Raw genomic sequence first — 25,411 nt, 5'->3', positions numbered from 1 at the left:
AGTTTGGACTCAAACACAGAGATGTCTCTGCAGTGACTCATCTTGTGCCAAAAAGATTTATTTAAAAACTTCTTTGACTTCTGGGAGTTTCAAGGCACTTTGAAAAAATAATTTTTCATTGGCTTTTGATTTAAGTAGTGATAAGCAACTTGATTTAATCTATCTATCTAATCTAATTTTTAATTTTATTATTGCCTGCCTTCGCCTTTCAGCTTCCCACCCACAGACGTGTGAGTTTGTTACTAAAATATCTCATGAACCACTGCAGCAGTTTGAATGAAACTCTCAGAAAGCAATCATTGGATGTTCATCTACAACTAATTGATTTTTGTCACCCTAATTCAAGACGGCTGCCACAGCCACCTAACTTTGCGACTGATCCCCCTCCCCACTTATTCTGAACACTAACAGACGTAAACCATTTGGAGTCACGTCTTTTTGTCACAGGAAAGATTTCATTGAAACATTTAGGATATAATCACTGGAATTATCTTTACAATTGATTAGAATTTGAAGCCAACCCAATTCAAAATGGCCGCCAAAACCAAATGACCTTAGAAAACACAAAAAAATGGCTATTATTTAGTCAGTTTTATAGATACTGTGATAGACTTTGGTGTTATAATAGTTGAGTCAGTCACAACACCAACTCTAGCTGTGTGAGAATGCACTTAACGTTATTTTTAAGATTTGACCAAAATGGCTACAACTGTCATTTCTCAACATAAAATGATCTTTTGTTTTTGTTTATGGATTCCTCTGTTTTGTTTTGTATTTTTATTGTATTTTCTTTTCTTAGGACTGTGCTTTTGGTCCACCTGGCATCATTTTAACCGTGCTTCATAATAAAATGACTCTGACATGTTTTTCTCACACAAACTTATATTTGTTGTGAGGATTTCCTGTTTTTACCTTCATATCAATTGCTTCTACCTCATTCAACAATTCTTCACTAAAGTAATGACCCGTACCTTGTTTCTGAACATAACTGATGTCCAAAGAAAAAGTTGAAAATCTCTTTAGAGAGCCTGAAAATTGAAAGTCTGACTCACTGGAAGCTAAATATAAAGAAGTGAGGGGCGACTGGAGGCTTTCGCAGCACCGTGTCACTTTGATTATATTAGGGACGAGGCCGTCTCCTCAGCCACCATCACATCTGGCGAGCAGTAAGTAGGCATTAAGTTTCAGAAAAGGTTGACACGACACCTCCTGTGCTGATAGAAACTGACACTTGGAGTCACTCACACACACTGACCTCAGCTGCCACAAACATCATCCAGTAGATCCTGTTACACACCAGGCTCACCACTGCCCATCATGTAATCATCCTCCCTGAATATTTAATCCCTGCCTGCTCCTGCCTTCCCATCAAACGTCTGCTATTAATGCGCAACAGACAGCGTGCTCCACCCGCCGCTGCCTCCTCTCTCCTCTGCTTGGCGATGACTTGTGTCCTGGCCCGTGCATTATGAGCGATAGGAGTGACTCAGGCTGTGAAGGAAGCCGCTGGAGTGTGTGTGTGTGTGTGTGTGTGTGTGTGTGGCATCAATGAGGAGGGTTATGTTAGGTGATAAGAATGCAGCAGACCAAGAAACATATAGAATTCTGAGAGGATGGATCAGTTTTCTCTTTGCTGTAAAGAAAGTCAACTGCAGCAAAACAACCCATCTTAAAGGGACAGTCTGATCATTTTTGAAGCGAGGTTCTGTCAGATAGTTATCAGTAGTTAGTACCTTATCAACTGCAACATCAGTCACAAAGAACAGAGTATGGAGAAAAGGACATGCGTCTTCATTCAGCCAAATGAATGGCCCATTAGATTTATAAAACAACTCTTTCTCAAAAACAGCATAATGGTGTGCATTAGTGTCTAGTTGTGTTACAAATAAATGGTCATTAATGAATATTGTTTCACATTTTCATTCAGGAGACTTAGGTTCAAACTGTGCTCATATGAAACCAATGCAGACATTTACAAAACTTTCACTTTTAGGCCATAATTAGTCCACTTTTTGTCGAGTGTTTGTCGTGTTCAGCCTAAAAATGCTCACCTGCATACAGATGAGCTCCACCTCCGGTCAGAGTAGATGTGACTAAAAGAACAATTTCCCACTTTTTATGAACTCCTGAATATCTTGTGCTCTTAATTAGTGTGATCTCTCTCTTTTTTTTACTCTATTCTCTCTGATTTGTAGTAAAATCAGGGATAATTGGGAAGTTAAAGATGAGGTGTGTGTCGTGCACAGCAGAGGAGGGGGGGTTGGCGTACCTGGAGAGGCTGGTCGAGTTGGACTTTCTGATGATAAGTGGGAGTTCATGCGAATAAAAAGTTTTTTATTGGTGCACGGAAATGTCCAAACTATTATATAATTGGTCTTTTCAAAAACTATTTATCGTATTTTGTATAAACCCTAAATAAATACAATAATTATCGTATATCTGGCAACCAGAGTTTTGCAGAGCTGCACTGTAAAGCAAACACAAAGCAGATGGAGAAAGGTGTTATATGTGGAGATTACTTTTGATAGTATGTTTTTAGTTTGTAACTAAAACTGGAATCAGAAAACATTTTAAGTCAAAAATGGGGGAACAAAAACATATTTGCACGTTCGCCACTTGCATCATTAATCAGGCGACTGTGCGGTTGTGAAAGAACGCTCGATAGCTAATGTTAAACCTCTACATCAGGGGTCCTCCATGGCCTCTATCCTGCATGTTTTACCTGTTTCTCTGCTCCAACACACCTGATTCAGAGGTTAAATCACCTCTGCTTGTTCTGCAGAAGCCTGTTAATCACCCATAGATTCAAATCAGGTGTTTTAGAGCAGAGGAACAAGTAAAACATGCAGGATGGTGGCTCTCGAGGACCAAGATTGGACCCCCCTTGCTCCACATCGTTTGTTTAGTTTATATGTTTTCTCACCCAAACCACGCTTGTGTTACACGAACGTCAATCTCTCACGTCTGCTGAATCTTTCACTCCACCTGATCAACACATCCAGTCGACTTCAAAGATTTACTCAACTCCCGGTGAAAGGATGCATTCACAGTTTCACGACCTATCTGTGCTCAGCAAGCAGATATTTGCATAGTAACATGGTCGTTGTTCAGCTGAGAAAACAAACAGTGTCATGCAAAAGTGTAGAGGTGTGATATTCATTCACAGCTGTATGACATTTTTGAGAAAGCGTTGTTTTATAAGCCTGAAAAAACAATTTAAAAATGGCTTATAAAAAGGTATTAACTGATAACTATTTGACAGAAAATTCACAAAAATGGCCAATCTGTCCCTTTAATTTAAATAAATATGATAGGAAATTAGCCATTTGTTGCTCAAAACATAAGAACGTTTGTTAGGGAATGTCAAGGGTTGTTATGAATCTCTGAGTTATTTTGGGAGAACACGTGAAGTCAAGCAATATTATCGAGTTTATGCGATCAAAGAGTCACGCTAGAATGTCAGAAAGCTGTTTCATAATGATTCTTGCTGACAATTATTCCAGCAAGAAAACCTTTTTGTTAAGAAATATAAATGAGTTGTGTTTTTGTTTCCAAAAAAAAAAAATAAAATAAAACGACAAAAATATATTTCCCATATCAAGAAGAATCCGTCATGTGCTGTGAACCTGAGAGATAAGGTTATCAGATGAAGCTGCTGACACCGGTGTGTGTGTGTGTGTGTGTGTGTGTGTGTTTGTGTGTGTTGTTGTTGTTGCATCTTTCATTCCTCACAGACCCTGAGCTTCACGGCTCACACTAATTGGCTGCATCTCAATCGTATCAAATCAAAATGCCAGCAGAGGAAACCCAGCGCAGCGTCTCGGCTGCTGACAAACGGGCTGCATGGCAGGAAGTGGAGAGAACAAACGGGAGGCGCTTCCTGTGCAGCAGCTCAGTGTCAGACAGGTCTGTGGAGTAAGAAAGGAAGGCAGACCAACGGCTCCTACAAGACTGAGAAATAATGAAGGGGAACAGAAGTTTGCTCTTTAAAACTCAAAGAATAATCGCCGGCTGTTTGGGTGAGAGGAAGAGTTTTAAAAAGGTGACATATTTATGTTTATTGAGGTAAATGCTTCACGTTTCATGTTTGTGTGATCTTTGAACGGAACTGAATCATTTTTGTACTCAACCAAATTCAAAATGGCCACCAAAGTAGCTGAGAGTCATCTCCAGCTTTTACATCATGCGAGACCTGTTCTTAAAATGTTACCGTTAACTATTTGAGTCAATTCTGTCTGCCTGTTAGCCAAATATCTCATGAACCACTGGACGGATTTTAAAGGAACTTACAGATGTTCATCTACAATGGATTAAATTTTGGAGTCAACTCAATTCAAGATGTCCGCCACAGCTAAGTGACCTTAACAAATACAAAAATGGCTTTAATGCAGTCATTCTTTACCAAAAATTGAGCTAAAAATTGGTGCAGTAGTAGCTGATATCATACACACTGTGCAACATCTTTGCTTAAATCTTGAGGAGGTTAATTTTAAACACAAAAAAAGCTTTCTAATGATTCATCTTCTACGTCTGGATAACCTCGCCTCTCTCAGGGACTGCTGGAGACGGGCACCAGCTCCCCGCGACCCGGAAAGGAGAAGCTGGTGCAGAAAATGGATGGATTATATGTAATACCTCTGAAAAGCCATCCTTATCTCTGTATTTCTGTACCTGATTGTTGTTTAGGTTATACATCACTGACCGACTGAGAGATTGTTAGTTTACTCAAATTACCTGTTATAGTTATACCAATCATACTCATTACTCTGTGAAAGTTATCTGTATTTGATTTTGATGTTTTTATCTCTGTATTTCAAATGCCTCCTCTTAGAGGAAAGTTTATTGCATTAGCTAAAATTACCTGGTTGATGTTTTTATTTCTGTATTTGATTCTGTGTTGTAAAGCACTTTGGAACGCTGAAAAGTGCTATATAAATAAATTTCACTTCACTTCACTTCCAAAACTGGATGTTCATGATGAAATCACATGAATGTTATCCTTTTTCCTCACTCTGTGAAAACAACTATTCAGAAATATCAGTGTTGTGAAACAAAGCAGTCGGCACTGAAGAGGATGAATTGTCTTGTAGTTACGTGGCGAGTGTGTGTCTGTCACTGAAACGACACTAACGGTTCCTTGTTGAGGATAATTCAGGGTAAATGGCTGCACCTGGGATTTTACTGATGTTGCTGTTCAAAATGTCAGCTGTGAGGTTATTAGCAGTCAGGAAACTTCATAATTACCACCCCTCTTACAGTAAATGAGCTGACTTTACTGTCTGCTGACCTCTCTGTGTGCTACAGTTCACGTCAGATTCAATGGTTCATGAAAACAACAGGCACTTCAAAGTAAAGTGGTGGAAACTGTAGCTGTAACCACAGACCTTCCTGTTGGTTACAAACCTCTTCCTCTGAGTCACAGCCAGCGTGGTCATAAAGTGATTTCGTCCAGAGGTCTGTTCTTCATTTAATGCCTTTCATCTTTCTGTGATGTCTCAGTCGGGGAAAAAAAAGATTTCAGAAAGATGTCATTCCTTCCAGTTTACCATTTTCCTGAGCAGAGATTACACCGTGGAACAGCAAGGAGACAACTCTCAATACAACTATGAGTGAATATGCTTTAAAGCAGGGGTGGGCAATCCTGGTCCCCGAGGGCCACTATCCTGCAGGTTTTACTTGTTTCTCTGCTCCAACACCTGATTCAGAGGTTAAATCACCTCTTCATGTTCTGCAGAAGCCTGTTAATCACCCATTGATTCAAATCAGGTGTGTTGGAGCAGAGGAACAAGTAAAACCTGCAGGATAGTGGCCCTGGAGGACCAGGATTGGCCACCCCTGCTTTAAAGGGTACAAATATGAAAAAATGTTATCCTGAACTAAATCAAATGGTGCCGTTTAAAAGCAATTACTCCTGTAGTTTTCCTAGATGTAGAATGATTTTCTGAAATGTGGGTCCACAATCAACGTAAACAAAGCACTCAGCTGAGTCCACTGAAAACAACGTGGAAGCTCGATGGCTGCAGTCTGTGCACGGAAACGAATATGGCGAAACCAGACAAGCGAGGAATCTCAGAGAAGACATTTAGGTGGAAATAAAAGCGTCAATCCGCCGCTAATTATGAAAGAAAAGAGAAAAAAAACGAGGAATAAATATCAAGGATCGAGCAGGGCGGTGGAGCGCGTTAAAGAGCTTATCATTAAAACACATGTGGCTTTTGCAAAACCTCTTCTCGACCAGAAAGTTTAACATTTGTCCTATTTTCAGTCACTTCAGTTGTTTTAGCAGGTAAACAAACACGTGGTAGTTGTCATCCAGTCAATTTGCTTAAGTTTTTTTTATTTAAGGACACATTAACCATTGTTATAAGAAATTGTTATTTTGTCTGGTCTTCATGACATCAAGGGTTGTGACTCCTTTAAAATTTCTTCTTGGTTTTGTCAATCCGGAGCAGAATTCCCGATATTTGTTCTTCCCTGAGGTAATCCACTTCAGGTGAGCCAGATCTAATCTAGCATTCATTTTCAACCTTTAACCCCAGAAGACAAGAGTTCAGGACGCCTGTCTGAGAACAAGTGTCTAGAATTGCACTGCCCTCATCAGGCACAGCAGAGGAACAGTCAGGTTCATTTTCTTCAAGACAAACTTTATTCAGTTTGTAAAAAATTTACAAATTTCGACCGACTAACAAGAACGACAGCCTCCCTGTCTCTCTGAACCTGCCTAACAGAAATACGTTTTTAATTTAAGTTGTTTCATCCTCAAGTGAAAAGAACCGCAAGATTCAATAAAGAAAAAAAAAAAATTAAGGTCCATAGTTTTCACAGTATTTAACAAAGCTCAGTGGTTAAACAACGAGCTTTTTTCAAAAACTCTGCCTTAAACATGTAAGCTGACAAGAAAATTCTCACTTTGTTCTCACTAAATGTTCTCACTAAATGTCTTAAAAAAAAAAAAAAAGCTTTTCACACAAATTCAGAAGCACAAACCACACTGAAAGATGTAGCATCAAAACATGGTTCTCAGTCACATTCGATTAAACATGTTAATAAATTAACCAGCGATTAGTAAGCCCCGCAGCACCTTTTGGGTCATTAGAAGAAAAACTAAAATTTGTCCTCACACAAGTAATCAAACAAGCTCCCAGCATTCAAGCTCTTTCCTGAGCAAACGATAAACCTGACATTAGGTCAGTTTTACCTCACACTTACAGGCTGAAGACCATCAGGAGTGGGTTGTCGTATCTCATTCATAAAGTCAGCATCTCATTGGGCTGCGACTGTTGGCGACTAGTCGGTGGAAGGCATTCGTAAGGGAACCAACAAAATGTAAATTTCCTCACGTGAGTCGCGGAGGCTTGAAATTTGAACATTTGAGACAGATCATCTTCCAAAAAGAGTCACAGAGTTGTTGCGGGGGTGTCTTGAACCCGCTCTCCTCTGACAGAAAACTATTTTTTAAATAACTGCCCCAAATCTGCATGTTGTCATTTAAATAACGTACTCCAGCAGATCAGATCATAAATGCAGGATGTCTGCTAAGGTGGGTACGATGAGAGTTGAGGCAGGCTATGATGGGACAGAGTTCAGTTTTGTCAAAAACTGGCCGTGCTCCACGCGGCTGCACGGCTAGCTGGTTAGTCGGTCACAAACACTCAGAAGTCAAAGAGACTGCATCTGAATTTTCTTGTATTTTTTCACCATTTTGAGTCTCCAACAGTCCCAGCGCAGTGAGATACCACAACAATGAAAAGCAGTAATTTGCCTGCCCGGTCCCAGTCAGCAGTTAAAGACCACCGTGTTTCTGATGATCATCATGGTTGGTTCGGTTTAACACCAAACACACGAGGACACATTTACACAAGTGAAATGTTGAGTCACTGATCCGGGTCGCTAAATATTTTAGAAAACCTCAAGCTAAAATTGGTCGATCTGATTAGATTTTCTGAGACCGAAGCCAGAGCCTGAATAAAATCTGTTGTGTTCATTCTATCTGAGCTGATCCCAGTCCTGATAAGAGAGACATGCGATGTCTAAAAGTCTTCAGCATTATCAGGACTGACGTAAAAAGGCATGTAAGTGATTTGAAAAAAAACAAAATCATAGTTTTGAGTTGACCTAAATTAATTATAAATGTATACAAAAAACGTCTCCATTACAAATGTGAACAGATCTTTTTGACAATGATTGTAGGAAAAAACTAAAACATCAGCTTTGAGTCCAGTGAGTCAGAATCAGAACCTGGTTTCTAATCACACCTCAACAGGCTAAACGGCTCGCCGGCACACAAAACAGATGAGGGTGGACTCTGATGAAGTGTGGCCCGGTGCTTTCTGAGCCCGAGGTCACGATGCTAGTGTTCAATTTACTGTACGGGGCTGTGAAGCGAGGCGCGCCTCATGTACGCCGGGCTTTCTGTCTCTTGGCCTGACGTTTGGCTTCGTCCAAAGCCGCGCTGTCGGTGCCGGCTTGGGCCATGCTTCTTACGCCCTGGATGCGATTCATCAACTGTAACAGGAGGGGGATCACCTGCAAAACAAGGATTAAAGAAAAGCTTTCTGGATGAAAGAAATTAAAACCATTCATGCATTAAATAAAGGGATTAACAAAAATACAACACAAGTAAGAATCTAAATCAAAGTTTCAAAAGACAGGAAATTCCTTTTTATGTCGATCTGACTGCGAGGTTGTCAGTGAGGCCTTTTCCAATAAAAAAAAAAAAAAGTTTTAGAAATGTAAAAGTAAGAAAATGTGAGTTTAGGCTGCACCTTCTCGTGGTTGTACGCAGCTAACAGCAGGAGCAAAGTGAGAGGCAGAGCGATGTAGGAGCCTTGTGCAACGTCCTGGTCAGGCACTTTACGCTGAAGGAAACACAACCAGACGGTTAGGACGGCTTCCAACTCGTCTGAAACACAACGACTGAAAAGAAGAACTCACGGTGGGGTTGAAAGTGAGGGTGACGTGCTTGTGGTAGCTGCTGGAGGTGAAGGAGACCTGGGGCAGCGTGTAATCGTACTGCGAGCGGGACAGCGTGGAGTACAGCATGAGGATGTACGTCTGGTGGACAGAGTAGGACAAACGTGACTGCAGACACACAAACCTGGATCACAGCCACTCAAAACCTAATTATAAACCTGCTGAAATATAAAAATAAGGCCTGGCATTCCTTAAAGAAATGCATGCCAGAGTTTTAGATTAAAACATCGTTTTGGTCCAACCTTGAAAATAAAAATAATTACACACAACCTCATGTGATCAAACTCAAGAGTTTCTGTTCTGAATGACTCTAAGCTTCTACCACATGAAATTTGAGCTCAATATCTGTAAAAGAGATTGAGTTATAGCCATTTTTATCTTGGCTAATGTTCGTTAGCTGTGGCTGCCATTTAGAATTTAACTGAATTCAAAAGTTAATCAGTTGTAAACATACATCCAATAAATCCTTACTGAAGGTTTATTTAAAGTCTGTCCAGTGAATCAAGAGATATTTTGCTAACAGACAAACACCAATTTTTAGGTCAACATCTGTAAAATTGACTGAATTATAATAATTTTTGTCTTTTCCAAGGTGGGTTGATTGGCCACCACAATCGTTTATAGATGTACATCTGATGATTATTTCCTGAAAGTTTAATTAAAATTCATCCAGTGGTTCATGAAATATTTTGGTTATAGACACAAACACACACACAGGCGAAAACATTATCGTCCGACGATGCTAAAAGCTTGGTTGTGCTGAAAACACGAGTTTCAACAAGAACGGCTGAGGATTAGCCGATACCTCGCCATCGCGGTCCAGAGGGGGGAAGTGGAAGAAGAGGGACTGGCCCAGAGAAACACTGTTGATTGGATTATCCAGATTGTCGCTCTTGTACAGTTTCACCTAAAACAGACGGGGAGGTGGGGGGGAGAAATCAGCATCCGTGGAATAACACCTAATGTGGCAACGTTGGTCAGTAAATATCGTACGGATAGCGTTGGGAGATGTTCGGGAGACGTGATGATGTTTCCACTGAGGTCAAACTGATTGATCTGCCTGAAGGCGATGATGTTCACCCCTTCGATGTCGCTGCTGCCAACCTGCCGGATAAAAGCCAGAGCTTAATGCAATAATACGAGCTCGGCCCGGTGAAGAAAAGAGCAAAATGTGAAGTGAGAGAAAGCTTTTGTTATAGTCACATGGTGTGATAATAACAGAGAATTAAGGGGAATTAAGGCATTTCCAGCTTGGCGAGAGAGATTAGGCGACTGCGGTTTTCAGACGAGTAAAAAATGATGAAGTGAAAGGTTTGGTTTTAGTGAGGGGGGTGGGGGGGATTATAGCTGCTTTTGTTCTTTGTTTAAAAAAGGGCCCATGTGATGAGGGCGATACAAGTCATAATCACTGGGTTCTCACAGTTATTTCAACAATTCAATTACACAAGTTTCCAATACCCGTCTTTAACTTTTTATAACTGTTTTAACAAAAAAAAAAAAAAGTGAAGAAATGAAAAGACTTAATAAAACTGAGTTCACCTATTTTAACCCTGAAAACTCTGAGCTTCAGATGAAAACAAAGTCCACAAAGAACTTAGGAATCATGGTACAATCATGGTCCTTTTGGGATTAAAATTAAAAAATAAGCTATTTGTAAAAACTGGGTGGTTAACATCATGTCATAAAACTGAGGTTAAAAGAAACAATTAAACCAAAATGTTTTTATTTTACCCAATATAAAAGATAAAGTGGTACAAAAACTTCTTTTGTACCACGATACCAGTTTTTAGATGTGTGCACAATATTGGTCGACCCCAAAGGAAGTATAGCCAAATTTCTTCAGTCACCTTTTTTTTTAAAATCTAGTACAATGACACAAAAAACTGGTATATTTACAAAATAAAAGCAAAACTTCAGGTTTTCTTTCTGGCCATTGGCTATCCCTATTTCTAAAGATCAGCATCAGTTATTAAAATAATCCAATATAAATTAAAATAAGAAGGAGCCAGTGAGATAATGGATCGAAGCACCGTTAGTGATCGAGTCGTGTTGGAAAACTCAGGTCTGAGTCGCTCTTTGAAAAGGCAAAGATGGCCGGGGTGGGATTCTGACCTACCTCTATCGCTCTGTGTTGAGGCAAAGCCCGCTCGATGTGGTCGTTGCCTTCGGCTCGCAGCTGAATCAGATATTTGCAATCCGGCTGCAAGAAAACACCACATATGCAGAACGAGGACATTTAAAATTCTAAATAAAACATCCAAAACAATATGTGCAAAAAAAATATATATATGTGGCAAATGGAGAGATTAAAGTCCCATTCAGTTGGATGTGTAAGATGGCCGACAGGTGCAAACACACGAATGATGCAAACTCTAAACACACAAACAAAAAAACGCTGCAAAAGAAAAATGCTGTGATCACAGAGAATAAAAGAAAAAACATACAACTAAAAAACAACTGCAAGTAAGAAACACTGCAAATACCCCAAACACTAAAAAACAATATTTTTATGAAAAATAATTGGAGTTCCATGTCTTGAGAACAGGAGGTTAAAAGTTAATGTTGAACTAAATGGACTAATAAGACACACCCACTTAATGAAACAATTAATTTTTCATCACCTGGTCCAAAGACATGAACACTATTAACACCATTTCATAAAAAATATTAATTGAAATAATAAATGCTTTAAAATCAGCTAAAATTAGGTGTGTCTTATTAGTCCAGTCTAGTGAAACAATTCAACATTAACTCTTGGTCAGACGTTCTCATGACATGGATTTGTTTAAGTTTTGTTTTTCAGGTAATTTGTTGACGGTCCCTCAGTGAACCCCCGTGTTTAGGAGGAAGGAGCTGACCGACATCTCACTGCCAGCACCGGGTCAAACAGCAGGAAGACGCCGCTGAATCCATGGAGCGCCAGCTAACTTCACCGCGGTCCATACGACATGGTGGTCGAGGCCCCCTTGTGCTCTGGAGTGAGTTTGCAGCGTTTCTTTGCAGTTTGCAGCACGTTTAGCTGTTTGATCTGCGTTTACCACCTACATAATTCTTCTTTTCCAAGTCAAATCCGTGTTTGTTTGTGATCCGTTACACCACCTGGAGCGTGGGATTACTTTAAACCCTCTGAGTGCCAAACGGCGACTCACCAGCAGACCCCGGAGTCTGAACCGACCCTCCTCGTCAGTGACGGTGTCCTCGCTGTAGAGGCTACAGTCTCCCTGACCCACGGCCTCCACAGCCACGTCCCGCTCTGCATCACCGCTCAGGGACTGCACCGCTCCGTAGCAGCTGAGCACAACAGCACAAAACCACAGATGTTCGGCCTGTTTAATATCACCCACCCCCAAAAATAGCTAAATATCTCACAAAGCCCTGGATTAAATTTAATGAAGCTTATAGAAAGTAATAACTGGATGAACATCGTTAACTAATTAACTTTTCAAGTCAACTGTCAAGGAATGTGAGTTGAGATCAGCAGACTTTCAGCCTCGGATGGTAGGAAATTAAACTCGCATTTCTATATATTTAAATTTTCTACAGCTGTGGCCTGAGGAGACGTAAATTAATTGGGAAACTTTATGAATTGTTATTATGGATTGGAAAATTGTATTCTACTGAAGTGATTTTAAACCTTTTCAGCTACTGAGCCGAACCCTGCAACATATCAGAATTAATAAACGCAAAGCACAGAAAGACAAAACAATTTCCCTGAGTTCACATGAGTCACTTAATTTGCTCAGTTCAGTAAATATGGGGAGGTTTTGCAAATGTGGTTCAGCACAGTTTTATTAAAATATCACCCTGAGATCTTGAAGAAACCAGACTGACTAACAGCAGTTTGGTCATGAAGTCAGGGTGTGGTCGGTCGTTCACCTGGGAGCTCGGTGGATTATTTATTCCCAGCTGCTGGATAAATTCTCCTACGAGGGAAGCGGGTGAATCCCGGGGAAGAAGACCGTAATTTTGTCTGGATTAACCAGCTTATCTAAAACCAGCTGTGGTGTAATTGGGTAAAACCCGGGGCCTGAGGCCGGTTTTTTAACTTTTGAGGGTAAGCTGAAGGGAACGAATTCCCGTCAGACGATACGACTCAATTCAAGATGGCTGCCTGGCTGCCCCAACCAACTGACCTAAAACAATTTGGTGTGAATGACTCTCAGCTGGTACCCCAGCTCACACATCCTCACATGAGACTAATGTTACTTTCAAGGTTTGACCAAAATGGCTACAAATACGTCTTTTCAAGAAAGGCGGCGGGTGATATGCTAAGCCTTTAATTCTTTATGCAAACACCAAATAAAGTCAAAAAGCAGAAAGGCGTGCGTGCATACCTGTATGCAGTCTTAATGCCCGTTATGTTGATGTTCAGGTTCTGACCCTCCTCCACGGTGATCATCTGAGACGCAGGCTCGAAGCGGAACTCCTTCATCATTGGTTTGAAATAATACTGACCAGGACTCTGAGGGGGAAACGCCACGGTTACTTCGAACGTGAAGCACGGTAAGTAAGTAAAAATGTATTTGTATAGCACATTTCAGCAGCAAGGCATTCAAAGTGCTTTACATAATAAAAACATCAGTAGGATTACATTACAATCATCCCCCCAAAAAAAAAAATCATAAAAATTATAATCATAAGGTCAATATTTATTAAGATATTTTGTTCAGAGCAGCTTTACACCTGAATTTGTTTGCGGACTACTAATTAAAGGCAGCTCTAAACAGGTGAGTAAGCAAACCGCTTCTGAGCTGCTTTTCTTACCAGGTTATTGAAGGTGAGAACACCGGTGTCCTGCGTCAACAAGTTGGACCGAAACTGTCCCCCGCTCAGAGACAGGAGGACGCCCGACAGGGGCTGCTCATCCTCTGATTTGATCTACAGAAAAAGCAGAAAATCTGGACGTATTACTGGAACCGTTTCTCACAGAAAAGCTACAAATTGACAGAAACGTAGGAATGAGGCGCTAAACTGCGAGAATGTGGGCGGAATCAGGCTGGTAGGTGGATCGAGTGGCACTAATGTTTTATTTCAGACATAATGTACATGCCAAAGATAAACAAGGGCAGAAAAGTAGGTTTAAATGATGTGGGAAAGACTTCAAAGCAATTTATCACTTCGTCTGAAAGGGAGACTAATACTAATTTGTGTGAGGTTCAGATGGTCACAGGAGGTGAGGTTTCAGCACAAAGGCAGGCAGCCCACGGCAAAACCCACAACAGCTTGAACTATCCACGAGTGATCTTTTCTTTTAATTACACTTCGCAAAAACATTCAGGGAAGAAAAAAAAAAGGCTGATAACACGAGCTTTTCATAGTGTCATTTCATATTCACTTTAAAGCATCACAATCGGCAGAGATGAAAAGCGAGCATGAAAGAGGCCTGGCGATTAGCAAAACGTAAAGCTGTGTGGGCGCGCGGGAGGACGGCGGTCACGTGTACCCTGAAGGTGACGCCGGCCAGAGCGAACGCCTTGAAGTCTCCCGGGGTTCCCTCCACCGGGCTCAGGACGAAGCCCTCCTTGCTGGCGCTGAGGTCGTAGAGCCGGTCGCTGTGGAGCGGACCCACGCTGAGACGGAGAGGAGAACAGATCAGAGGCGGTACGTGCAGCGCCATTAGTTCCTTCTGATGTTAAACCCACAGAAAAACAGGAGATGGAAGCTGAGGGGTTAACTCCACGGAACAAACCTTCAAAAAACAGCTGCGACGCCACTGAAGTGACCAGCTTTATCCAGAGGATAAACTGGGGATCAGTTTCGGCCACTAACACACCAAATTTTAGCTCAGTGTCTGTAAAACTGGAGCCATTTTTTGTTTGCTAAAATTGCTTTGCTGTGGCAGCCATCTCAAATCAGGTTAATTAGGTTTAAATGTCAACCTGATGATTACTTTCTCAAAGTTTTCTTCAAATCTGTTCAGTGATTCATGAGGTGCTAACAATACAAATACACACACCCCTAAACAAACACACACACACAGACAGGTGATAATATTCAAGTTCATTTAAAAGGATGGTTAAGATCTTTTGATGCAGGGTTTTATGGTCTTACCTGCTGTAGATAGATCTTTGAATATCCTCAGGTAAATTCGGACCCGACTGATAAGCTAACGGCTAATCTGAGGCCAGACCAAACCAAAAATGGACTGCTGCCATCTTAAACTAACTCCAAACTCACACAGATGTCATTTTATACATGCACAACAGGTAAGATGTTAATTGTTCACAACCTTTTCACACAATCCCATTCAAAAGATCTGAACTGTTACTAAAATTCATCAGGACTGATTCATTTTCCACACATCCCATCAGCTTCAGTAAAACACTGAGTGCCATTTGGTAAATAAAGCAACCGGCAGATAAGTGTGTGTGTGTGTGTGTGAGCTAAACATACTGGGGTGTCCTTCGTGCAACAACAATCAACAGAAGGTCACAAATAACATTTTACATCATGGCTGCAGCTTTACCAGATGCTTCTGATAGACAACAATAAGCTTCTGTCAGATTTCCGGATGGATTTTTGGCCTTTTCTTGGCAGAATTAGCAGATTTCAATTAGATGCATTAGTTTTCTGGCACAAACACAAACTTTTAAATAAAGCCAGCGTACGTTTGGTGAAGCTGCAGTTAGGACGTTGCAAGGGTACGCCGAAAGTTTAACAAATCCTTTGTATAAAGTGGCTGTGTGTGTTTTTATTTTCTGTCTCGTGGAGTTTTGATGAGGCGTTCTGTCAGTGATTCTGCCTCAGGAAAAGAAGAGTTCAAAGAAATCATTTAGAGCCAAACATCGCCATAATGTCCATGTTTATGGTGACACTATGTGAACAAATTGGCCTCTTAGTATGATGTCCTGCTATTATGTCCTTTTATTCAGAGCAGACAAGAAGTCATTTATGTAATGGATTTCCTGGTACACAATCATCTGCAGAGAGAATTAGATCCACCATCTGATGACAACAATTGCATCAAGTTAACGCCGTCGGAGCCTCGCACACAAGTCCTAACACCTATCTGAGATCATGAGTTTTATAGGAAAACCTGAAGGCATCATAGTCCAAACTCAAATATCCTCCGTGCAGTTTGTGTCCTCCCGATTTTTCAGTCTGGCTTTTCGTACCTGTAGGCTCCCATCTCATTAGTGGCCACAGTAATGAGTGCTGCAGCAGCTCCTCTCTCTGTGATGGATATTTCCACACCTTGGAGCTCTGGAGACACCTTGCCCTCTAAGAAGAGACCTGCGCGCCCGATGATGTCTACCAGCCGACCCGGACACGATTCTGTCAGAAAGAGAGTGGGGGCTGTATCTGGGTCTGAATGTTCTATCATTTCAGAATGATTTTTTTTTTCCTTTTCTTGTCTGCAGCAGACAGTGGAGAGAAAATCAGATGAATAGAAGACCTTGGACTTACCCAACTAATATTTCAGCGTGTGAGAAGGCTCTTACCTCCTGTGATAGTTGCCTCCACTTCCGGCGGGTAAAACAGGAGTTCCTTGGAGGAAGGCGTGACTGTGATCTTCTCACCAGCCCTGAGAAGTCACACTGGAAATATTAACTGGCTTCATGATAACAAGGGTTCAACGACTCTAAAATTCTCTGATCTGTTTTTGTCTTATTATTAGATGTCAGAATTCCAGCGTTGTTAAATTATAAGTAATTATTTGTCTCTATGGACACACTGTCAGGTCAGAGAGGGTTTTCAAAGCTTTGTTAAAAACACTGGGACAACAGCTGGCAACACATTTATATGATTCTATGTGAAGTAAAGCAGTTTTCAGCTTTGGACCCACAGAAGAAAAGTCAAAGACTTGTGACCTGGTTGAAGTGCACAAACATTCCTAACTGGTTTATAAACCGTTCAGGGATTAAAGCAAAAAAAAATAATCTTTGGACTGAAAATTATTTCCTACATTTAATCATATTAGCATGAAATACCACCTCAATGTTCTGTTTGTTTAGGTGGAGGGGGCGTGGCTTAAAGCTTGTACTGGAACCAATCAACAGGAGCAGCTGGTCCAGTTCTGGTTTCAGCTTTAAGGCTCTAGTTAAAGGTCTAGGTACAGTTTATGGTCCCGATACCAGCTTCTGGAACCACTGAGCTGAAGTACATCAGTTTATTTATAGAAATCATCGCAAAATCATCAGCGTCCAAATTTGGATCACTGCACTTCAAGAGCAGCTGAAGCTGACTTGGGTCCAATCAGGAGAAATAAAAGGTTGTGTTCTGTGTTTGGAAAAAAAAAAAAAAAGTTGAAATGTTTCACTGACCTGGCCCAGTAGGAGAACTCGTAGTGGAAGGGGCCTGTGAGTTCATCTGCCTTCTCTTGGACAGGAGGACTGTCGTCCTTGGCGCCTCCCTCCTCTTCGGCTGCGCGGCGCTCTCGTTCCTGGCGCCGCAGCTGAATCTCCTGCAGCTGCTGCTCCTGCCTCTGCTCCTCCAGGCTGCGGAGCGGGCCCAGCACCAGCGCTGGCTCGCTCTCGATGGACGATCTGAGCGGAGAAGAAAACAAAAGCGTTCGGCTGAATGTTGACAGAGAGATGAGGAGCAGTGATGAGAACGTTGAGGCCTAACTACTTGATTGTGACGGTGACGTCGAGGATCTTGTCTGTGGTGATGAGTCCTGTCATGTGATGCCGCACCGCAGTGAGGGTCAGGATGCTGGGGGCCGAGCTGTCACACACAGATTAACAAGCGTCATCAAAATGGAAACATTGTTTTAACCCTGAAACAAACACAGCATCTCATTACTTACGTATCGTAGGTGTAGAAGTCCTGCTCGAACTGATGGCAGGAGCGGGGGGTGACTTTGTAAACACCTGGACAAGCCGTTTTTATTTGATTAATTACTTTGTTCCAGTTTTATATTTAGCTAAGTCTGACACGGACCTTTTGGCTGAAAACACTGGACTTTAAACTTTCCACAAGGGAAAGGCTGCTACACGCTGATATTTTCTCAATATGCTAATTAGTCCTCGGCTTAGAGGTCAGGAGAACGACGCTCACCAGGCTTGGAGAGGCAGAAGCGGTTGACTCCTTTGGAGAGGTTGTACACGCCAACGTTCTCAGGTTTGCTGCCATCTTGGAAGAATTCCTGCGCAGGAAGACAGGATGTATTTATTCAGAAGTCTGTTATTTCATTTCAAAACAAAGGCGATTTTGGTTTTGCCCGTGTTAATGCGTGCGTTCATTTAGAATTAGCAAAATATTTTATGACCCAGTGAATAAATTTCCTTGAAAACTTTCAGAAAATATTAATTGGATAAACATCTACAACTGACCAACTTTTAGAGACAACCCAATTCAAGATGGCCGTCACAGCCGACTGATCATAGGAAAACAAAACGTGGCTACAGTTCAGTCATTTTATTAGATGTTGAGCTAAAGAAGAGAGGTTTTTAATCGTGCCTCCATCTGAAGTGACACACACACACACACGTGCTGCTTCCGAAAACTGATTACTGACCAGAGTGATGGCGTGGGAAAGGGAGCAGCGCAGGATGTAGCCGATCTGCCTGAACTCGACCCCCGACGCATCAGAGTCCAGAACCTCCACTTCCAAGGACTTGTGTTTCCAACACCACTCCTCGTGAGAAATCCCCACTGACGGGAGGAGCAGAGGAGAAAAAAACTAAGACATAAAGGGTGTGCTGTAGAAGTCGGAGAAAAGAACTAATGCCGGACGGAATTATGTTAAAGTTTCCCAAAAGGAGGAGTTCTTTAAAATTGTTCAATCTTTAAGAAAAACTTGGGAACACTGAGCATCACACCCGTCTGGGCTGGCAACATTGGAAACAGAGTAAAGACGTCTCAGAGATGTTGTGTTTGCTGACAGCTTGCAGGAAAAATAACAGATTGTGTGAAGTGAGCAGGGATATAGATAGACGGAGAACTGAGAGGCAAGTAAACACACTCTGCCTCCAGAAAGCTGCTACTATACACCAGTTATGATTCAAATGTGTTAATTACTAATTGATTTTCTCCACAATCAATGGAGAATAATTAGCGTGATATTTAAATGAAGGTGCACATCAGACAAGGGAATTGCTTTTGGTCGATGCTCGGCTGACTTCAAACTCAAATGCAAACACAATCAGGGAAGAAGTTAAACTGCAGGTAACCTTTATATTTTCCAGGCAGAACGTCGTCAAAAGAGAAGCTAAGAATGTCGCTGCTGCCTGACAGAGAAGCGGTCCTCCGCTCTCCCTGCCGACTCACTGGCTGCAGGGTCACGGATAGGTCGTCACAGGAAGCTGGGAGCAAAAACAGAAACATGCTCCTCTTCAGACAAATAAATCCGTTTCATTAAAGACAATAAAGCATAAGACGTTAAGTCTTACCGAGACAGTAAACCTTTCCTGAGACAGAAGCCATGAACTGAGTGAAGAGGAGGTCTGTGAGAGGCCGGTCCACGAGGGACACCTGGAGGGCCTGAGGCTGCAGAGCGAGGCCCGCTTTCACCTCCGCTTCAGGCAGGGATACCTGAACATGCAGAGGTCAAATCAGCAGAGGGCAACTCAGGGAAAACAAGGCCTGCAAGTTCTGCAAGACGAACACTGAAATCAACTGAATTATGGTCGTATTTCCCTCTGAGGATAACACACTTTATCAGCTCACTTAGATAACTTTAAATGACTTGAGAGCTGCGCCGCAGCCTTACATGAACGCTGTAGTCTCCAGGTTTGGCCTGAAAGCAGAAGGCCCCCTGAGGGTCCGAGTCGGCGGTGCGACTGAAAGCCTTGTCTTGGCCCCGGTACGTCAGGGTGACCTTGTAGCGGCCCTGCTGCTTCATGCCCTCAGGCAGGCGGCTGATGGAGATCTGACCACAAACACTGAACCTGCGTGGGGCCGACATCAGGAGTTCATAAAGGCGTGTTGGGAAGAAGACAGCGAGTTTAAGATTGATGAGGGAACATTTAATCGTGTTTAAAACGGCTCAGCAGACCCGGCGGTGATGATGTCAGGGAGCTGGGGCGTGTTCGGGGCGATCTTCACTGTGATTGGCTCAAAGAACATGAGCTCCTTGCTGACGCGGATGGTGTAGACACCTGCTGTCATGTTCTCCAGCCGGAAAGAACCGTCCTCCTTGCTGACAACTGGGAACAAAAGGACAAGGCAGGTCAAGAGTTAGCACCGATAAAACTGCTTTATTTTATTTTTTAACAAGTTATTTAAAAAGGAAACATGAAGTCTTCAAGTATGCTTTACCAGCTTTATCAGCTGATCACAAACTGTTATTTAAGATGAAGAATCGGGTATTTGTAGTTACACACTTCACACAAAATAAGTTTCTAAAATTAATTTTAATGTAGAGTGGTGAACACCAGTAGATCAGCAATATCATAAAGAAAACCTGTTGCTGCAGCTGTTAAAGAAGTTATTGTTATTAAAGAACAAACAACTTCACTTACAGCAGATTAAGAAAATTATTTTGAACTGTCACATAATGCTGATTTTTATATCTAAAAAAAAAGTTATGTATACATTTAAATTAAAAATATCTTCACAATAAGCTCCAATAATTTTAAAAAGTACAGCAAGATCATGCTCATGTTGTGAGCATGTTATTAGCGTCACGTTGGTTAAAGCTGTGTGGATCAGAAATGATTCAGGTCAGCACATCTGTAGTGAAATCAGCCACATGAGAATAATCTTACTCAAATATACGGGATTACTGAAGGAAACACCTCAGGTAGTGGACCTAAAACGGCTTCTCTGAAGCTCACCTTTGATCTGATTGTTGAGGGACACCGTGGCGTCCGACACCCCCTCCCCATCAGCGCTGTTCAGGACTCGACCCATCACAGAGAAACCCATCACACGGAAGATGGGCTGCACACACAGCAACAAAAACACGCCCGGTTTCGTGAAGTTAGTTAGTTATATTTATACGACTGTGGCATTAAAAGGAAGAAAGGTGAAAATAGTTATTTAACCCTTTACCTCAAGTTTCAAGCTGTTGTGTTCCACCTTGAAATTCATCCGAGACGGAGCGACATCAAACGTGATCCTTTCTCCTCGGTAGAAAGGCACCTGGAGGAGAGCAAACACAATCAGATGGATAACAGTATTTATATTAACACGTCCAGCTGCTCTGTAAGCACAGAAAAACAAAATTGTAATTAAACTTGTTTTAGAATAAAAAAAATACTTTGTGGGATGTGGAGACATCTAGTGGTTTTATTACAAACTGCAGCCAGATGAAGATTTCCTGCCTCTACAGATACTGACGCCACGAAAAACAAAAAATACTGAAACATCTTGAGCCAGTTTTAGTTGTCCCTCTGCTCTGAGCAGCTGGTTCACGTGTTGGCAACCCAAAGAAATACAGAACCAACAGTAAAAAGTAAAAACACATAGTAAGGAAGTTCTTTCGGCCGCTCCCTTCTTCACGGGTTGCCACAGCGAGCAAACTCGCACAAACAATTTGGCAATTGTTTTACGCCGGATGCCCTTCCTGACGCAACCTGGGCTCGAACCTGCAGCCTCAGGATTACACTGACTCTACACTATAAAACATGTAGAGGTTAATTTTTATTGGTATTACTTTTAATTATTTTGTATTTATGTCAACAGATCACTGTAAAACTTTGAGAGAACTTTTCTTTATGTATTTATTGAACAGAGTGAATATTAGATGAAGTGAACAGATCAACAAAGCTGCGTGTCATTAAGAAGAATTTATAATTATTAACCGACTTCTTTCTACCTCGCAATAAGGGCTGTTTGCTATAGTGCTAAACCCCGCTCGCTGTTGCCATGGTTACGCAAAGATGCAGTCAGTTCAGCCATAAGGGATAGTGTTGATTAAAAGCAACTCTGTGAAAGAAAATAAGAAAGAAAGAAAAACAAAAACGTACGACTGTGTACTCGCCGCTGGCGAGCGAGGGAAAAGTGAAGGCACCGTCGTCTCTGGACAAAGTGTTGCACAGGTAGACCAGAGAGTTGTCCTCCTGGTCTGCACCTTCCACCGGGGACATGTTACAGTCAGCGATGTCCTGGAGACAACACCGTGTTTTAAATAAAGGAGCCTTTTTCAGATCGTGGAACTGATGAGACAAGCACTCAGAGAATTTCTCTCCTCTCCGTACGCTGGTGTTGGATTACCTCTCTCCTGACTGTGGCTGAGTACAGGAGGAAGGTGACCTCCTTCATGGGCTCTCCATCACTGCGGACCTCCCCCGAGACGTCGTAGCCTCCAACCACCAGATGCTCGGTGGCCAGAGCGTTGGCGGTGGCGACGTGCACCGAGGTTTTCCTCTGCAGGAGGACGGCAAAGGTTGCTGCGATAAGTTTCATCCGGAACGATGCAATTAGTGCTGGATGTCATTAGTTCCAACCCTGCTGACCCGATGGGGAACCTTATCAGCTCAGCAACTAACCGAATAAGGACGTTTTCTACCCTGAAGTGGAACAGAATTTTAAAAAAGATGGTTGAGTCACTGCAGCAGTGATAACATCAGCTGGGTGGGAATCTCTGTCAGCGTTTTACTTGGCATGCTTAAAAAAAATAAAAAAGATTCAGTATTTGGTATTGAAATCACAACACCTTCACCCTTTTTTAAACCTAAATAGGTTTCCAAACAACATAATCTTCATTTTTTTACAGTTTACATATTTGTTCCCAGGTGTGTCTGGCTAAAGAGATTTGATCTAAAAAAAAGGATATTTTATTAAATACTTGAAGTTGAGAAAATGTTTGATTGTGTTCTGATAAGTCACTCACTTCCATGAAGGTAAATGATCTGGTGTCGCAGTTCTTCCAAAAACTAATTAAAAAATAACTGCTAAAAGCTTTTATCCCCCATGATGATTACAACTCTTCTAACATGTCTGAACCCCAAACGTTACTGAGAAAAGGTACATTCATTGATCAGATTTGTACTTTAGGTTCAATTAGATGACAGAACTGAAAGGAACCAGAACATCATTCGTTCCCCGACAGAATCCCATTCTCTGACCGACCTGCTCCAGAGTCCAGGAGGGGTGGGAGGCTGTGATGTCATAACCTCCAGGCAGCACTTTGAAGAAGGTGTACCTGCGTCAGCAAGAAGAGGAATCTTTAATTAAAGGCCTAGCAATCCTTGAAGGAATGCATATCACCCGCTGCCTTTCATGCCAGGCTTGTAAACCAAAACCCTCTTCTGCTGAGAAGGAACAGCGTTCTGACTGTTTTGGTTAAACCTCATAAATGACGTCATGAGCGACGCCACGTGATACTGTAGTATCTCACAACACGCATTATTGTTCAGAGTCTTATATGAGGAGGGATGTCTCATCCATTACTGAACCTAATGTAGCTCAATATTTGTAAAACTGATTGAGGTAGCCATTTTTGTGTAGGCTAAGGCCGATTAGCTGTGGCAGCCATCTTGAATTGGGTTGGCTCCTTATGTTAACGAGTTACAGGCCATGATTACCAGTCATCCAACAGATATTTTACTAACACACACACACCAGCTCAATCACTTAGCACTCAAATGCATTTCAGGATGATTTTCAGCTACTCAACATCTGGAAAACTGACTGAGTTAGAGACTTTTTTTGTTTGCCATGTTCCCTTAGCCGTGGCAGCCATATTGAATGGGGCTGATGCCAAAAGTTAATGTGTTGTAGATGTGCATTAAATGATAATGCAAATTCAAATTTATCCAGTTGTTCATAAGATATTTTCCTAACGATACAGACAAACGAACACAGACATGTATAAAAACATTCCTGCTTTTGTTCGCCGGCTGGTGATACACGATAATCGGTTTCATCCACGTGACCTCTGCAGAGTCCCCTGTGTCAAACCTTATCGAACAGAAAGTTTGGGGTCACTTACTTTCCTCCCGGCTGCGTGACGACACTCTGGAGTTTCTCTTCTGACCCAGCTCGGCTCAGTTTGACCTCGACTCCTGCGGGGCCCAGGAGATAGCCCTTACTCAGAACCTACACAACACACATCCACACAGGGAGGAGGAAAATATTAAAACAAACAAAACGTACAGAAAACACTCACACTGCATCAGCAACACATTATCTGCGGGGAGTCAGGCTACACTTATTTATCATGTTGAAGAGGAGAAAAATGCTTCAAACACTTTACTTTTATGTATTCATTAATCAGAAATCAGTCCTATTGGACGGTGTCAGTAGTGTGTCGGAAAAAAAAATTGACAAGTTCTGAACAGAACTTGTCAATTTACTGGTTAATAAATAATTAACCAATTAATTCTCACCGTTCCTGAAACTGAGAATCCCGTAAAGACAAAGTTGATGTCTTCTTCTTTGGTGCAGATGTCGCTGACTCCATCCACGTGCAGCTCGACACTCGTAGGTTCTGCAGAAAACCCAAAATAAAACTCAAAAACCATATTCATACATAAAATAACGTTTTATCTTTCGTCTTGTCTTACCAAAACTCCAGCCGAGAGGTGGCTCAATCTTCAAAACAAAATCTCCCTGTGTAAAAAAATAAAATAAAATAAAAACTTAATTACAGTAAGCATTAGGAATAATTTAACTCATATGAGTAGCTTTCATACCTTATCATAGAGGGGGATCATGAAGTAACCATTAATTGGAGCACAGTCTGTTTGATACTTTAATGAGCCTTGTTTGGTGTAGAGTTTAATCTGAAAATCAAAGAAGACACACATGCACTGAGAAACATTACATTTCCGAGGCACTGATAGTCAGTTTTATGGCAAATGGGTTCAGTAATCAAAAACAAACCTGCCTGAATGAGTCAATTTTGCAACTCTGGGTCAAATGTTAAATCCCCTGCAGGGTTGAATGAGGGGATTAAGAGGAGCCCATAAGGTCTTCCTCATCAGCACTGATACGGATTAGGAGTGACTGCCACGTGTAAAACAGCATATTTAGAGTAGTATTTTCTTATAGAGCTAGTTTAAAGGTTATCAGTAATTTGTACCTGCACGAACAGCTACATTTAGTCATTAAGTCGCGTTCAAACTGGATTAATTTAGGCAAACTGTACGCTCAAGCGCCCAAGTGGTAATTTTCAGTTGAAGCAGTTTTTTTTTTTTTTTTTTTTAATTCAATGAAACAGGACGGTCTAACCTCCGCTTCGTTACCAGAAACCAGGTATCGGTTAGCAGCTAGCTCGGCGGCTAACCGGGGACGTTTCTCACCTCGATCAGGGAGTAGTTGATCTCAACGTCCGATTTCACGAAGCCGCCACACGCCACCACGATATCATCCGAGGACACGGTCAGGAACTGAGAGTACAAGACGCAGAATAAGATCCAAACAGACCCCAAGTCTGCCCGGATCGTAATTCTCAACATTTTGACTGACTGGCTGTCAACCGTAGACACCACACGCTGCCTCCGGTTCCCCACCAGCTGAACTGCTGTCAATGAGAAGCCAAGGGTTTCCGCTGCAGCGCCCCCTGGCGGCGCGGAGGGATAGTTAAAGGTAAAAACTAGATGGAGGA

At 41.8% G+C, this 25,411-nt stretch overlaps 1 protein-coding gene across 1 annotated transcript; it reads right to left on the bottom strand.

The window, feature by feature from the left end:
• Positions 1-6,623: 6,623 nt before the first annotated feature.
• Positions 6,624-25,343, bottom strand: nomo (nodal modulator). The gene is made up of 31 exons (XM_017416974.3): positions 25,107-25,343; positions 24,498-24,587; positions 24,369-24,414; positions 24,192-24,292; positions 23,795-23,901; positions 22,933-23,005; positions 22,075-22,227; positions 21,828-21,965; positions 20,911-21,000; positions 20,694-20,799; positions 19,913-20,063; positions 19,628-19,805; positions 19,308-19,449; positions 19,089-19,220; positions 18,434-18,570; positions 17,974-18,061; positions 17,723-17,786; positions 17,545-17,640; positions 17,238-17,459; positions 16,416-16,498; positions 16,089-16,248; positions 14,417-14,543; positions 13,738-13,851; positions 13,308-13,435; positions 12,123-12,264; positions 11,090-11,173; positions 9,967-10,077; positions 9,779-9,880; positions 8,935-9,054; positions 8,766-8,858; positions 6,624-8,526 (listed from the first exon to the last, which is right to left on the bottom strand). Exons 1-31 carry the CDS (start codon positions 25,260-25,262, stop codon positions 8,395-8,397), a joined length of 3,666 nt encoding a protein of 1,221 aa, XP_017272463.1. The 5' UTR covers positions 25,263-25,343; the 3' UTR covers positions 6,624-8,394.
• Between the last annotated feature and the right edge of the window lie 68 nt (positions 25,344-25,411).

The sequence above is a fragment of the Kryptolebias marmoratus genome, linkage group LG3 (genome assembly GCF_001649575.2).
Source record: "Kryptolebias marmoratus isolate JLee-2015 linkage group LG3, ASM164957v2, whole genome shotgun sequence".
NCBI classification, from domain to species: Eukaryota; Metazoa; Chordata; class Actinopteri; order Cyprinodontiformes; family Rivulidae; genus Kryptolebias; species Kryptolebias marmoratus.
The sequence above is the reverse complement of the archived record's forward strand: the minus strand, read 5'-3'. Positions and strand labels throughout refer to the sequence as shown.

Excerpts from the sequence above, each read along its gene's own strand:
- nomo (XM_017416974.3), bottom strand. The coding sequence starts at position 25,262 with ATGTTGAGAATTACGATCCGGGCAGACTTGGGGTCTGTTTGGATCTTA. Across the intron at positions 24,415-24,497 it reads TGATCCCCCTCTATGATAAG|GGAGATTTTGTTTTGAAGAT; the intron begins GTATGAAAGCTA and ends TTTTTTACACAG. Across the intron at positions 10,078-11,089 it reads CTCAACACAGAGCGATAGAG|GTTGGCAGCAGCGACATCGA; the intron begins GTAGGTCAGAAT and ends TTTATCCGGCAG.